The 16,456-nt window shown below is 39.3% G+C and overlaps 1 protein-coding gene across 1 annotated transcript; it reads right to left on the reverse strand.

Annotated features, from left to right (window-relative positions):
• Nucleotides 1-5,716: 5,716 nt before the first annotated feature.
• LOC135220662 (uncharacterized) lies at nt 5,717-16,111 on the reverse strand (the record flags this gene model as incomplete). Its single annotated transcript, XM_064258027.1, is given in 15 exon segments — nt 5,717-5,975; nt 6,527-6,569; nt 7,038-7,130; nt 8,063-8,152; nt 9,221-9,316; nt 9,800-9,889; nt 10,298-10,390; nt 10,813-10,905; nt 11,346-11,438; nt 11,885-11,962; nt 12,401-12,496; nt 12,734-13,438; nt 13,897-14,039; nt 14,655-14,755; nt 15,996-16,111. Coding segments are annotated over 15 exon segments (2,175 nt in total).
• Between the last annotated feature and the right edge of the window lie 345 nt (nt 16,112-16,456).

Genomic DNA, 16,456 nt, shown 5'->3' on the forward strand with positions numbered 1-16,456 from the left:
TGCTAGTCTGTACTACTTATCCGTCCGCACCTGTCTTAATCTCTGGTCCTCACAACTGGTGACCTCCCAGAGTTGGTGACAGCGGTCTAGGCCCAGCCTTTACTGGACTAATTACGGCTCTCACCTTCAGAGAACCTTTAGCGGACTCAATATGGCGCCACAGTTTAGGTCTCTAAAAACTCCATTGAGAGGACGTCACCAACGCCATTAATGGACTAATCACGGCACAGCTTCCCAGTGTGTTTTGGCGTTTATTTTTGAGGACGGGTAGCTGGGTGCTGGTCAGCCAACAAAAAAATTTGGGTGGCAGTCCAGAAACATCAATCCGACGTCGTGGCCTCCTTTGCCTCACCCAGGGGACGCCAGATATCTTCTTAACCCGCCGAACCTGCGGGCCTCCTTGGTTCTTCCCCCGGCGCCATTGCCACACCTGCGAGTCCCCAGGCAACCTCCCAACGCCGCTGCTACACCCAGGGTCCTGCTTTACCCACCCGACGTTGCTGCCGCACATGTGGGCCTGCTCGGCCCCCCTGACATCACTGCCTGTGGGCCTCCTCAAACCCTCGACACTGCCGTCGCCCCTGGTCCTGGGGCTCGCTCGGCCTGCCTAACGTTGCTGCTACACCTGTGGACCTGCTCACCCTTCCGACGCCATCGCCTGTAGTCCTCGGCCTACCGACACCGCTGCCACACCAGTGGGCCTCCCCTGCCTGCCGATGCCGCTACCTGTGAGTTTCCTCGACCTGCTGACGCCGCTGCTCACCTGTGGTTGCACTCCGCACCTGGGGGTCCCCACGGCCTGTCCCAGGCCGCCACCACACACAGTGCAGCTCTTCACGGTCTTGGTCGCCCCAGCCGACGGTAGAACACCCCAGGCAACCGCCAGGGGAGGTATCCTGTCAGCCAGCAACACCGAAGGACTCTACACTCGACGATGTCTCACAAGTGTCACAAGGACATGGGGTCACTTCCTGCCTCCAAGATATTTTTTCATCCAATAATTATTCCATAATCATTGTCTTGGGGGGGGGGGAGTATTTGTAAGGACAACGCTTTTCCCTATTTTTATTGTATCCAATCATCATGTCGCGTTGTTCTTACTTCCATCCGATAGAGCGTTCCGCGGCCTTTCCGCTGATGTATAACAAATGTAATTCCATTATTTGTACGCCTTATTATCTTTAAATGTAGGTTTGTAAGAACACAAAAATCTACTGTCTCAGAGTCATTTCTGCTCTCGGTGCTAGTCTGTACGTACTACTTATCCGTCTGCACCTGTCTTAATCTCTGGTCCTCACATCCATTTAATTGCTATCCTAACTAAAACTGTACTTTACACTATTTTAAATTTAAGGGATTCATCCAAACATGGATCAGTATGAAAAATAATAATAATAATAATAAAATAATAATAATAATAATAATAATAATAATAATAATAATAATAATAATAATAATAATATAGATGACAAGTACTGCAGTCTATTAAGTTTTGGTGTTACTTAGTAATTAAGGTCATCTAAGGCAGAAGAGAAAGAGTATAAGTCATTAATGAGATATCCACTAAAGCGAATTTTTGGGCCACAAAGACATGATTCTCTCATGATGAATGACTGTCCAAAGATGATGAGAGAGTTACGAATGACATTTCACTTGTGTCTAATCTGCGGCATTAAGAAAAAACGATGCTTGTGTCAGACCTCTAGTTGTAATGTTGATTCCTGGAGCCATTTGAGCAGGAGTAGTTCTGACAATTGTTATAAAGTCAGGGACCTTATAACAAGTTCTATAGTGGAATATAACGAGTAAATAGCATTAATGGATGGCTGGTAATAGGAGTTTTTGCTTAGTAACAAAATAGCCATAATACGTAATGTAGTTGATTACGATAATGATAAGTGTAGAAATTTGTTAAATTCCAGTTTTACTCAGTATTTATGGTCATCATGACTAGTCAGTGGCACAAAGAAATAAGACAAATGTGTCTGACCTTCAGTTGAAATGTCAATTTTTTATGTCATTGGAGCAAGAGAGGTTCTGATCACTGTAGGATTTGTAAAGTCAAGAGCAGGAGCAATTGGTTCTATAGTGGAACAGATGGAGAATATGACATTAATAGGACAGCTGCTAGAAGGATATCTTTGGACACAAACACACTATTTACTCATGATGAGTACGGGTCAAAAGGCACTGGAGTGGTTAAAAGTAAAAATTAGATTTCAATGAAGCATAGTAGTGAGAAATATATAAAATACATATACAGTTGCTCTTTAATTCATTAGACTCATTGAGGGTTAAACTTCTTGATAAGGCAGGGTCAGTTAAGTACTATCAAAGACAAAATATCACAGCATGCACCTATACATTTTCAAGATACCTAACTGCTAAAACCTCTTCCACATAAGTTTCCAACCTAAACTTAACACTGTACTTTACACTGACCATTGAATTTAAGAGATTCCTCTACGAATGCATCACACCTAAAATGGCTTCACAGTATAAAATAATCATAATAATGTAGCTGATAAGTACTGAAGGTTGTTAATGTTTGGTTTCATTCAGGAATTAAGGTCTTCATGAGTAGTCAAGTGGCATAAAGAAAGCACGTTCTTGCGTCTGACCTTTAGTCGTAAAGATTATTTCTGGAGTCACCTGAGCAGCAGTAGTTCTGTCAACAAGATGAGTTGTAAACACTGGACCTGGGGCAATTTCTATAGCAGAATAGAAGGTGTATATGGTATTAATCTTTGAACTACTCAAAGGATCTTTTGGCAACAGCAATCTAACTGTTACCAGCAATTCCGTTTAATTGCTATCCTAACTAAAACTGTACTTTACACTTTATTTTAAATTTAAGGGATTCATCCAAACATGGATTAGTATGGCAAATAATAATAATAATAATACTAATATAGATGACAAGTACAGCAGTCTATTAAGTTTTGGTGCTACTAAGTAATTAAGGTCATCATGACTAGTCAAGTGGTATAAAGAAAACACACACTTGTGTCTGACCTTTAGTTGTAAGGTTGAATTCTGAGATCATTTGAGTAGCAGTAGTTCTGTCAACAGGACGAGTTGTAAACACTGGACCTGGGGCCATTTCTATAGCAGAACAGATGGCATATATCACATTAATGGCAGCACTACTTAAAGGATCTTTTGGCAGCAGAAATATTGTTTATTCAAGATGAAGTATAGACACAGAAACTCAGTATTTATGGTCATCATGACTATACTCGTTTTTTTTCCATCTGTCCACCCGCCTTTGCTGTTTGCGTATGGTAACACTGCGTCACGGGCTTTAGATAGTTACATTCAGCTTACAATCAACAATAATAACAATATCCTATTTCGAAAATTAACGGGGTAATTCGCATACAGTAAATTATTAAAACACTTTTGAGTTGCACATGTACACTCAGATATCCTATTATTTACCTAAAACTTACACATAGCGTAACTATCTAAAGCCAGGGACGTGTGTTACCATATGCAAATACCACAGGCGGGTGGACAGATGGAAAAAAACAAAGTATAGTCAGTGGCACAAAGAAATAAGACAACTGCGTCTGACCTTCAGTTGAAATGTCAATTTTTGATGCGGTTGGAGCAAGAGAGGTTCTGATCACTGTAGGATTTGTAATATCAAGAGTAGGAACAATTGGTTCTATAGTGGAACAGATGGAGAATATGACATCAATAGGACAGCTCCTTGAAGGATATCTTTGGACACAAACACACTATTTACTCATGATGAATAAGGGTCAAAAGGCAATGGAGTGGTTAAGAGTAAAATATAGATTTCAATGAAGCATAGTAGTGAGAAATATATAAAATACATATACAATTGGTCTTTAATTTAGTAGACTGTTTGAGGTATGGTCAGTTAAGTATCAAAGACAGAATGTCACATCATGCACCTATATATTTTCAAGATACCTAACTGCTAAAATCTCTTCCACATAAGTTTCCAACCTAAACTTAACACTATACTTTACACTAACCATTGAATTTAAGAGATTCTTCTACGAATGCATCACACCTAAAATGGCTTCATAGTATAAAATAATAATAATGTTGCTGATGAGTACTGAAGTCTGTTAAAGATTTGTTCCATTCACGAATTAAGGTCTTCATGAGTAGTCAAGAGGAAAGAAGAAAGCACGTGCTTGTGTCTGATCTTTAGTTGTAAGGTCGAATTCTGGGGTCACTTGAGCAGCAGTAGTTCTGTCAACAGGACGAATTGTAAACACTGGACCCTGAGCAATTGTTTCTACAGCAGAATAGAGGCAGTATTTGGCATCAATGGGAGCACCACTAAAAGGATTTGTTTTGGCAACAGAAATATTACTTATCCAAAAAGTTCAATGAAGTATAGTGATGATATATAAAATACAAATACAGAATCACGTAAGCTTACCAGATGCATTTCTGGCCAGGCTTTCTATAAGTTACAAAGTCCATTAACTAATGAAGACCCTACATTGTAGCCTGCACCAGAACATTTCCTAGATATCTAATTGCAACAATTCCACATAGTCTGTAGCCTAAACAAACCCCTCTTTTACAATTACATTTAATTTAAGAGATTTATCTAAAACTTCACCACATCTGGAATGGTAGCATAGCAAAGAATAATAATATGACACTAATAAAGATGATAAGTACTAAAGTCTGTTTAGTTTTGGTGATACTCAGTAATTAAGGTCATCATGACTAGTTATGTGGCATAAAGAAAGCACGTTCTTGTGTCTGACCTTTAGTTGTAAGGTTGAATTCTGAGACCATTTGAGCAGCAGTAGTTCTGTCAATAAGATGAGTTGTAGACAATGGACCTGGGGCAATTTCTATAGCAGAATAGAAGGTGTATATGGCATTAATCTTTGAACTACTAAAAGGATCTTTTGGCATCAGAAATCTAGCTGCTGCCAGCAATTCCGTGTAAGGACAACGCTTTTCCCTATTTTTATTGTATCCAATCAAGTCGCGTAGTTCTTACTTCCATCCGATAGAGCGTTCCGCGGCCTTTCTGCCGACGTATAACACATGTAATTCCATTATTTGTATGCCTTATTATCTTTAAATGTATGTTTGTAACAAAACACAAATCTACTGTCTCAGAGTCATTTCTGCTCTCGGTGCTAGTCTGTACTACTTATCCGTCTTCACCTGTCTTAATCTCTGGTCCTCACAACTGGTGACCTCCCAGAGTTGGTGAGAGCGGTCTAGGCCCAGCCTTTACTGGACTAATTACGGCTGTCACCTTCAGAGAACCTTTAGCGGACTCAATATGGCGCCACAGTTTAGGTCTCTGAAAACTCCATTGTGAGGACGACACCAACGCCATTAACGGACTAATCACGACACAGCTTCCCAGTATGTTTTGGCGTTTATTTTTGAGGACGGGTAGCTGGGTGCTGGTCAGCCAATACAAAAATTCAGGTGGCAGTCCAGAAACATCCATCCGACGTCGTGGCCTCCTTTGCCTCACCCAGGGGACGCCAGATATCTTCTCAACCTGCCGAACCTGCAGGCCTCCTTGGTTCTTCCCCTGGCGCCATTGCCACCCGACGTTGCTGCCACACATGTGGGCCTGCTCGGCTCCCTTGACATTGCTGCCAGTGGGCCTCCTCAAACCCTCGACACTGCCGTCGCTCCTGGTCCTGGGGCTCGCTCGGCCTGCCTAATGTTGCTGCTACACCTGTGAACCTGCTCACCCTTCCGATGCCATCGCCTGCAGTCCTCGGCCCATCGACACCGCTGCCACACCTGTGGGCCTCCCCTGCCTGCCGACGCCGCTACCTGTGGGTTCCCTCGACCTGCTGATGCCGCAGCTCACCTGTGGTTCCGCTCCGCACCTGGGTGTCCCCACGGCCTGTACCAGGCCGCCACCACACACAGTGAGGCTCTTCACAGTCTTGGTCGCCCCAGCCGACAGTAAAACACCCCAGGCAACCGCCAGGGAAGGCATCCTGTCAGCCAGCAACACAGAAGGACTCTACACGCGATGCTGCCCCACAACAAGTGTCACAAGGACACGGGGTCGCTTCCTGCCTCCAAGATATTTTTTCATCCAATAATTATTCCATAATCATTGTCTTGAGGGGGAGTATTTGTAAGGACAACGCTTTTCCCTATTTTTATTGTATCCAATCATCAAGTCGCGTTGTTCTTACTTCCATCCGATAAAGCGTTCCGCGGCCTTTCCGCTGACGTATAACACATGTAATTCCATTATTTGTACGCCTTATTATCTTTAAATGTATGTTTGTAAGAAAACACAAATCTACTGTCTCAGAGTCATTTCTGCTCTCGGTGCGAGTCTGTTCTACTTATCCGTCTGCGCCTGTCTTAATCTCTGGTCCTCACATCCATTTAATTGCCATCCTAACTAAAGCTGTACTTTGCACTTTTTTAATTTAAGGGATTCATCCAAACATGGATCAGTATGGCAAATAATAATAATAATAATAATAATAATAATAATAATAATAATAATAATAATAATATAGATGACAAGTACTGCAGTCTATCAAGTTTTGGTGTTACTAAGTAATTAAGGTCATCTATGGCAGAAGAGAAAGAGTATAAGTCATTAATGAAATATCCACTAAAACGAATTTTTTTGGGTCACAAAGACATGATTCTCTCATGATGAATGACTGTCCAAAGATGATGAGAGAGTTAAGAATGACATTTCACTTGTGTCTAATCTGCGGCATTAAGAAAAAACGATGCTTGTGTCTGATCTCCAGTTGTAATGTTGATTCTTGGAGTCATTGAGCTGGAGTAGTTCTGACATTTGTTATAAAGTCAGGGACTTTATAACAAGTTCTATAGTGGATATAACGAGTAAATAGCATTAATGGATGGCTGGTAATAGGAGTTTTTGCTTAGTAACAAAATAGCCATAATACGTAATGTAGTTGATTACGATAATAAGTGTAGAAATTTGTTAAATTCCAGTTTTACTCAGTATTTATGGTCATCATGACTAGTCAGTGGCACAAAGAAGTAAAACAAATGTGTCTGACCTTCAGTTGAAATGTCAATTTTTGATGTGGTTGGAGCAAGAGAGGTTCTGATCACTGTAGGATTTGTAATGTCAAGAGCAGGAGCAATTGGTTCTATAGTGGAACAGATGGAGAATATGACATTAATAGGACAGCTGCTAAAGGGATATCTTTGGACACAAACACACTATTTACTCATGATGAGTACGGGGCTAAAGGCACTGGAGTGGTTAAAAGTAAAAATTAGATTTTAATGAAGCATAGTAGTGAGAAATATATAAAATACATATAGAGTTGCTCTTTCATTCATTAGACTCATTGAGGGTTAAACTTCTTGATAAGGCAGGGTCAGTTAAGTACTATCAAAGACAAAATATCACAGCATGCACCTATACATTTTCAAGATACCTAACTGCTAAAACCTCTTCCACATGAGTTTCCAACCTAAACTTAACACTGTACTTTAATCTGACCATTGAATGTAAGAGATTCTTCTACGAACGTATCACACCTAAAATGGCTTCACAGTATAAAATAATCATAATAATGTAGCTGATATGTACTGAAGGTTGTTAATGTTTGGTTTCATTCAGGAATTAAGGTCTTCATGAGTAGTCAAGGGGCATAAAGAAAGCACGTTCTTGTGTCTGACCTTTAGTCGTAAAGATTATTTCTGGGGTCACCTGAGCAGCAGTAGTTCTGTCTACAAGATGAGTTGTAAACACTGGACCTGGGGCAATTTCTATAGCAGAATAGAAGGTGTATATGGCATTAATCTTTGAACTACTCAAAGGATCTTTTGGCACCAGAAATCTAACTGTTACCAGCAATTCCGTTTAATTGCTATCCTAACTAAATCTGTACTTTACACTTTATTTTAAATTTAAGGGATTCATCCAAACATGGATCAGTATGGCAAATAATAATAATAATAATACTAATATAGATGACAAGTACAGCAGTCTATTAAGCTTTGGCGCTACTAAGTAATTAAGGTCATCATGAATAGTCAAGTGGTATAAAGAAAACACACACTTGTGTCTGACCTTTAGTTGTAAGGTTGAATTCTGAGATCATTTGAGCAGCAGTAGTTCTGTCAACAGGACGAGTTGTAAACACTGGACCTGGGGCCATTTCTATAGCAGAACAGAGGGCATATATTACATTAATGGCAGCACTACTTAAAGGATCTTTTGGCAGCAGAAATATTGTTTATTCAAGATGAAGTATAGACACAGAAACTCAGTATTTATGGTCATCATGACTATACTCGTTTTTTTTCCATCTGTCCACCCGCCTTTGCTGTTTGCGTATGGTAACACTGCGTCACGGGCTTTAGATAGTTACATTCAGCTTACATTCAACAATAATAACAATATCCTATTTCGAAAATTAACGGTGTAATTCGCATACAGTAAATTATTAAAACACTTTTCAGTTGCAAATGTACTCCCAGATATCCTATTATTTACCTAAAACTTACACATAGCGTAACTATCTAAAGCCAGGGACGCAGTGTTACCATACGCAAACACCACAGATGGGAAAAAAACAGAGTATAGTCAGTGGCACAAAGAAATAAGACAACTGGGTCTGACCATCAGTTGAAATGTCAATTTTTGATGTGGTTGGAGCAAGAGAGGTTCTGATCACTGTAGGATTTGTAATGTCAAGAGTAGGAACAATTGGTTCTATAGTGGAACAGATGGAGAATAGGACATTAATAGGATAGCTCCTAGAAGGATATCTTTGGACACAAACACACTATTTACTCATGATGAATAAGGGTCAAAAGGCAATGGAGTGGTTAAGAGTAAAAAATAGATTTCAATGAAGCATAGTAGTGAGAAATATATAAAATACATATACAGTTGGTCTTTAATTTAGTAGACTCTTTGAGGTATGGTCAGTTAAGTATGAAAGACAAAATGTCACATCATGCACCTATACATTTTCAAGATACCTAACTGCTAAAATCTCTTCCACATAAGTTTCCAACCTAAACTTAACACTATAATTTACACTGACCATTGAATTTAAGAGATTCTTCTACGAATGCATCACACCTAAAATGGCTTCACAGTATAAAATAATAATAATGTTGCTGATGAGTACTGAAGTCTGTTAAAGATTTTTTCCATTCAAGAATTAAGGTCTTCATGAGTAGTCAAGAGGAAAGAAGAAAGCACGTGCTTGTGTCTGACCTTTAGTTGTAAGGTCGAATTCTGGGGTCACTTGAGCAGCAGCAGTAGTTCTGTCAACAGGACGAGTTGTAAACACTGGACCCTGAGCAACTGTTTCTACAGCAGAAGAGAGGCAGTATTTGGCATTAATGGGAACACCACCAAAAGGATTTGTTTTGGCAACAGAAATATTACTTATCCAAGAAGTTCAATGAAGTATAGTGATGATATATAAAATACAAATACAGAACCACATAAGCTTACCAGATGCATTTCTGGCTAAGCTTTCTGTAAGTTACAAAGTCCATTAACTAATGAAGACCCTATATTGTAGCCTGCACCAGAACATTTCCTAGATATCTAATTGCAACAATTCCACATAGTCTGTAGCCTGAACGAACCCCTCTTTTACCATTTTATTTTAATTTAAGAGATTTATCTAAAACTTCACCACATCTGGAATGGTAGCATAGCAAAGAATAATAATGACACTAATAAAGATGATAAGTACTAAAGTCTGTTTAGTTTTGGTGTTACTCAGTAATGAAGGTCATCATGATTAGTCAAGTGGCATAAAGAAAGCACGTTCTTGTGTCTGACCTTTAGTTGTAAAGACGATTTCTGGGGTCATTTGAGCAGCAGTAGTTCTGTCAACAGGACGAGTTGTAAACACTGGACCTGGGGCCATTTCTATAGCAGAACAGATGGCATATATTACATTAATGGGAGCACTACTCAAAGGATCTTTTGGCAGCAGAAATACTGTTTATTCAAGATGAAGTATAGACACAGAAACTCATCAAATTGTCAGCCTCCTTGAGGGGTCTACCTTTTGTGTAAGGCACAAAATGTGTTAAATATCTGAGACTCCATATTATAGCCCACACTTGGATAATTTCTTGATATCTCACTCCTACCAACGTTTCCATTTAGTTTGCAACTTCAAAAACTTGTGGACCTCATCTAAAATGGTAGCATGGCACAGAATAATAATAATACCAACATAGTACTGAAGGCTGTTAAGGTTTGTTATCATTCAGTAATTAAGGTCATGAAGATAGTCAGTGGTATAAAGAAAACAAACATTTGTGTTCTGACCTTTAGTTGTAAAGACGATTTCTTGGGTTATTTGAGAAGCAGTAGTTCTGTCAACAAGATGAGTTGTAAATACTGGACCTGGGGCAGCTGTTTCTATAGCAGAATGAAAGGAGTATACGGCCTTAATGCTAGCACCACCAAATATAGATACAGAAGCATCTAAGCTTGCCAGATGCACTTCTGGCCAGGCTTTCTATAAGTTACAAAGTCCATTTACTAACGAATACTCTATATTATGGTCTGCATTTGAATTTTTACTAGATATGTATATAACTTCCAACAGCAATTTCACATACTTTGTAACATAAACTAACCCCTTCTTTACACTTGACATTTAATTTAAGAAATCTATCTAAAAATTTACCATATCTGGAATGGTAGTATAGCAAAGAATAACAATAATACTAATAGAGATAATAGGTATGTGCTGAAGTGTGTGTTAGTTTTGGTTTTACTCAGTAATTAAGGTCACCATGACTAGTCAGTGGTATAAAGAAAACACACTTATGTCTGACCTTTAGTTGTAAAGACGAATTCTGGGGTCATTTGAGCAGCAGTAGTTCTGTCAACAGGATGAGTTGTAAACACTGGACCTGGGGCAATTGTTTCTATAGCAGAATGAAAGGAGTATAAGGCATTAACGGAACAGGCACTATAAAGAATTATTTTTTTGACACCAAACAGATTATTTATTCATGGTGAATAACTGTCAGAAGATACATGTTGGTTAAGAATGACTTTGCAGTTTAGGCTTTCTGATGTCACAAAATCTATTAAATATAAAAGACCCTATATTTTGGGCTGCACTTAAAAGATTTCTTGATATCTAACTGCTACCAGCAACTCCATTTTGTTTCTAACCTAAATAAACATGTATTTCACAGTTGATTTTGAATTTAAAGATTTATCTAAACATGGTCCTCATGTGAAATGGTAGCATAGCAAATAATAATCACAATACTTTAGCCTGTTAAGGTTTGGTGTCATTCAGGAATTAAGGTCTTCACGAGTAGACAAGAGGCATAAAGAAAACACACTTGTGTCTGACCTTTAGTTGTAAAGATAATTTGTGGGGTCATTTGAGCAGCAGTAGTTCTGTCAACAGGACGAGTTGTAAACACTGGACCTGGAGCAATTGTTTCTATAACAGAACAGAGGGCATATATTACATTACGGGAGCACCACTTAAAGGGTCTTTTGTCAACAGAAATATTGCTTATTCAAGATGAAGTATAGACTCAGAAACTCATCAAATTATCAGCCTCCTTGAGGGGTCTACCTTTTGAGTAAAGCACAAAATGTGTTAAATATTTAAGACTCCATATTATAGCCTACACTTGGATAATTTCTTGATATCTCACTACTAACAGCAATTCCATTTAGTTTGCAACCTCAACTTGTACTTTACACTTAAGTTTCAAATTAGGAGATTCATCTAAACATGGACCTCATCTGAAATGATAGCATGGCACAGAATAATAATAATACCAACATAGTACTGAAGCCTGTTAAGTTTTGGTGTCATTCAGTAATCAATGTCATCAAGATAGTCAGTGGTATAAAGAAAACAAACATTTGTGTTCTGACCTTTAGTTGTAAAGATGATTTCTGGGGTCACTTGAGCAGCAGTAGTTCTGTCAACAGGAGGAGTTGTAAACACTGGACCTGGAACAATTGTTTCTATAACAGAATAGAAGGAGTATTTACCATTAATGGGAACACCACTAGAAGAACTTTTTAGCAACAGAAATATTGTTTATTAACAATGATCAATGAAGTATAGTGATGATATATAGATTACAAATACAGAAGCACCTAAACTTGCCAGATGCACTTCTGGTCAGGCTTTCTGATAAGATACATAGTCGATTAACTAACAAAGACCCTATATTGTAGTCGGCACTTGAATTTTTCCTAGATACATAACTTCTAACAGCAATTCCACCTAAACTAACCTGTACTTTATACTGGCCATTCAATTACGAGATTTATCTAAAGCTGTATCATCGTTAGAACGCAGCTGACAAGCATGGAGTTCATTACGTTGAAATGTTACTGTGCTGCACTTGTGGTCATTGTAAAGAAAAGGTGCTTGTGCCTTACCTTCAGCTGTAGTAATGTCAATGTCTGCTGTTGGCTGAGCAGCAGTAGGTCTGATAACAGGAGGAGCTGTAACGTCGAGAGCTGGACTAACTGTTTCTGTAGCAGATTATCAGGAGTGTATAGCGTTAACGAGTTAGTAACTTTTTTGCTTAGAAACGCAATCTAACTGTGATGAATTACGGTCTAAAGATGCTGGTATGATTATGAATGGAGATTCTTACATCAAAACAATAGTAATGAGACACATATACAGAATATAATATTACATATCCTTACTGCATATATGCTCATTATGATCAGATTGTAACGTAAAGAAACATGCTTCTGCCTTACCTTTAGTTAAATTATCTGTATGCAACATCGTTTGAGCAGGATTGGGGTTGGCAACAGGAGGAGTTGTAACCATCGGAACTGGAGCAATTGTTTCCAAAGCAGGAGGAGGAGCAGGAGGAGCTGGTGGGAGTGGTGCAGCAGGAGGAGCAGTTGGAGCTGGTGGGAGTGGAGCAGGAGGAGGAGCAGTTGGAGCTGGTGGAAGTGGAGCAGGTGTGTTGCCACTATCCTGGATGATTTGAGCCCCTACATCCTTAAGTTCTGCTGTAACTCCATTATAACTTGGGGTGAAGGCCATGTCCCATTCATTTAAAATCTTAAATCCGTCGTCCACACTTTTGCTCACTGAACTTAAATTGAAGTTTGAAGGGTTGGCACTGACCCGTGCTAGCAAAATGTCGACATCACCTAGATAAATCAGCATTTCAGCGATGGTGCTATTGATCAAGCCAGCGTCCGGATTTCTGATGGCAGAGACTGAAAGGGCAAGTAATTCAATCAACCTCTCCAGTGATCTTTCAGAAACACTGCTACTTTGGGCCTGGCGTCTCTGCTTTTTCCGGGAAGTTGCTGGATTATTCTTCAGGACGTCTGACAGTCTTTGAAGGAGGCCTCGTGCTGCATCCACCACATTCTCCAGGTACTCCATCGAGTATAGCAACTGTTGTTTTGCCTGGTATGTGAGTATTAAGTCATCAAGTGGTGGAGCTGAAATAAACAGGAAGAATAAACTCTGGCTATTTCCTCAAGATACTTGATTCTCTTGGAGAAAGAAGTACCATTCATTTGTTACAAATGATCTAATTTTCCAGAAAATACTTTAGAAATTGACTCTAATTTTTCTGAATCAACCTGAGAATAATGGTTAGAAAATAATGGAAAGATACAAACATCACTGATTAAAACATGCTATATACATGAATAAACTCTCCTTGCTTCGAAGACATGACTGAAGATCAACTGATCACTGTAATGTTTTAGAACCAATAAAGTTATCAGTTCTAGATGGCTTACTTATCCACACAGAACTCATTTAAAGAGTTCACTGACAAGAACTGAAATGTTGCTTGAGGAAAAACAGCTCTTTTTGTAGGTTTTCCAAAGTGAAGTCATTGTTCTTGTAACTCTTTAGCAACTGTAAATAAAAGAAAGTAGAGAAAACTTACCCCCAACAGTATAAATCTCGCATATGAAACCTCCTGAGCATTCTTTCTTTTTCAGTTTCTTCCTTTTGTACTGAATGGATATTTCGTTGGCTTCGAACACTACCCCATTAGGTTTCCTCGTCTTACAGAACTTCTTCTTGCCTCTGGAATGGAGAGAACTGTATTTGATTGTCCAAGGTCTGGCAAGGATACAAGATTAACACCTCTAGTCTTTCATTATGTAATGACCACTGAATAAAAACAGTTCCATCTGGAGTTCCCTTTGAATCTGAAGGGTTGGCTAAAAACTTATTCGAATTTCAATTTATTGTTATTTTTACAGTTAAAAGGGTTAAAAGGGACACTAATCTTTAACCGGGCAGATCTGAAGAGCTGCTGCAAACGGTTTTGATTAAAATTCTGATTGATGACATAAGCGATTCAGAGGTGGCACTGAACAGAAGCACCAAGTCTTTTTATTTGTTACAGTATTTCATTTTCTCTAAGGGAGAATGAGTATATAGGAAAATATTTTAAGGAAATAGTGATTTTTCATAGTTAGTCTGAAGAACGGAATGCAGAAAATAGAATATTCTTTAGAATTGTGACTAGATAGTTGTCATGAATGGACTCGGAGAGACGCAAGATAAAAAAAAAGGAAAATGAAACAGAATGTGAGGAGAATTAATGAGATGTGAGGGCTAAGAGAGAAGTACAATAGGAGCAAAAGGATACTGGAGAACGAAAGAGTGATGAAATATGCTCTCTAAAGCTCTTACTTTTTATCAGTTGTTGTTAGCTTGAGAAACTCCCTCCCACATCCTTTGTTGTTGAGCTGGAATGACATGCAGTTGAATCCAACAGAGGTGCCAGCAGGAGTCTGGAAGCAGGAGAGCAGTTTCACAGTTTATGGATTGCTCTAGAATTTTCATAAATAATGAAAAATTAAAATGGAGAGGATGCAGAGTAGGGACACAGGGTTAGGCATGAGAGATCCTAATCTTATCTAGAATGCAATGTCCTGACCTAACCAAGTAACACAGAATATTCCAGACTCCCTACTCTGCTTACTACCCAGTAAAATATCAATGTAAAAGTGGCAAAAGACAATTCATAGACTTGGGAATTATGATACCTGATCCTGCCATAAAGGCTTTTGTGGAAGATCTGTTGCAGGAATCGAAGTTTGTCAAAGAGTCCCTTTAAGTCCCAGGGGCACGACAAACAAACAAACCACTCTGGAGGTCATTAATTGGTGTATTGTACAGTGAACTTATATCTGCTTCATGTCCTCAGATGAAACTGAGCAGCATGTTTCAGAAACCTTATGATCCTGACTAGGAACTTTGAGTTTCTTACAGAAGACTGCAAGATTCGTCGATAGATTAGAGCTGTACGTATATCACCAAGCAATGAATATAATGTAATTATTGATTTTTTGACAGGACAATGGGAATCAAACATACACACTGTTGGAACAAATGTCTGAAAGACTTCAGTCAGGAAGAAGTGGAAGAGTAACTGGGAAGAAAATGCCTTGAGCAACCCCATTATGAATGAGAAACCTGCAGCAGGAATATTATTACTGGTAGCATAATCACATCTGAAAATAATGATAGTCAAAGCTGCAGAGAAAATAGCCACTGCTAAGCCTTTGCGTTTACAGGCCTATGCCAGATACTGTCATGGTGAAATAACTACTATAGTAGATTCACATCAACCGCGCATTTGACGTCTAGGCCAGTCCCTTACGACGCTCCTGACTGACTGTTGATAAGCCAATCACAGGGCTGGAAACTCTCAGTCTCTCTCTCGAGAGAGTTCACATAGGCAGGATGCATGTTCCACCTTTCCTGAGGGATACGTCTTTCAGGAGAGGTAGAACATACGTCTTGCCTATGTGAACTCTTGAGAGAGACTGAGAGTTTCCAGCCATGTGACTGGCTTATCAACAGCCAATCAGGAGCGTCGTAAGGGACTGGCCTAGACATCGGATGGACGGTTGATGTGAATCTACTATAGTAACTTTCAAATGCAGCTTTCTCAAATGAATGTCGCCTTGCTTCCAATAATTGATGTATCAAGCCTGAACACGAGAAACTTGTTAGGAATGTGGTTACCTTAATCGTTACAGAACATTTCACTTTGCCCCTGTCATTGTTGGAGTAGGCAATGATGCCCTGGTGGTATCCCAAGACAGGACTTGCGTCACAGATGTTCATGACGGTCGTAGATGCTGAAATGAAAACATTATATTATTATAATTAATTCAGTAGATGAAACCTGTTCACATGGAACAAGCCCACCAAAGGGGCCACTGACTTGAAATACAAGCTTCCAAAGAACGTTGGTTCCAACCTCCCACTGCAGACCACAGTGCACCAGGAACTGATCGTGATACAGAGCCAGTTATTTTTTTCATATCCCTGGGGGAGGTGCGAACGCGAGACAACTAAGTGACATGCCACGACACTAACCACCATACCAGCAGACCAGTGTAGAATTATAAGTTAAGTATATCTTTTGGCCATTTTTTAGAAATTAAATATTTGCTTAATTTTAGACATTGAATTATTTAAAT

This window comes from Macrobrachium nipponense, chromosome 20 (assembly GCF_015104395.2).
Source record: "Macrobrachium nipponense isolate FS-2020 chromosome 20, ASM1510439v2, whole genome shotgun sequence".
Taxonomy (NCBI): domain Eukaryota; kingdom Metazoa; phylum Arthropoda; class Malacostraca; order Decapoda; family Palaemonidae; genus Macrobrachium; species Macrobrachium nipponense.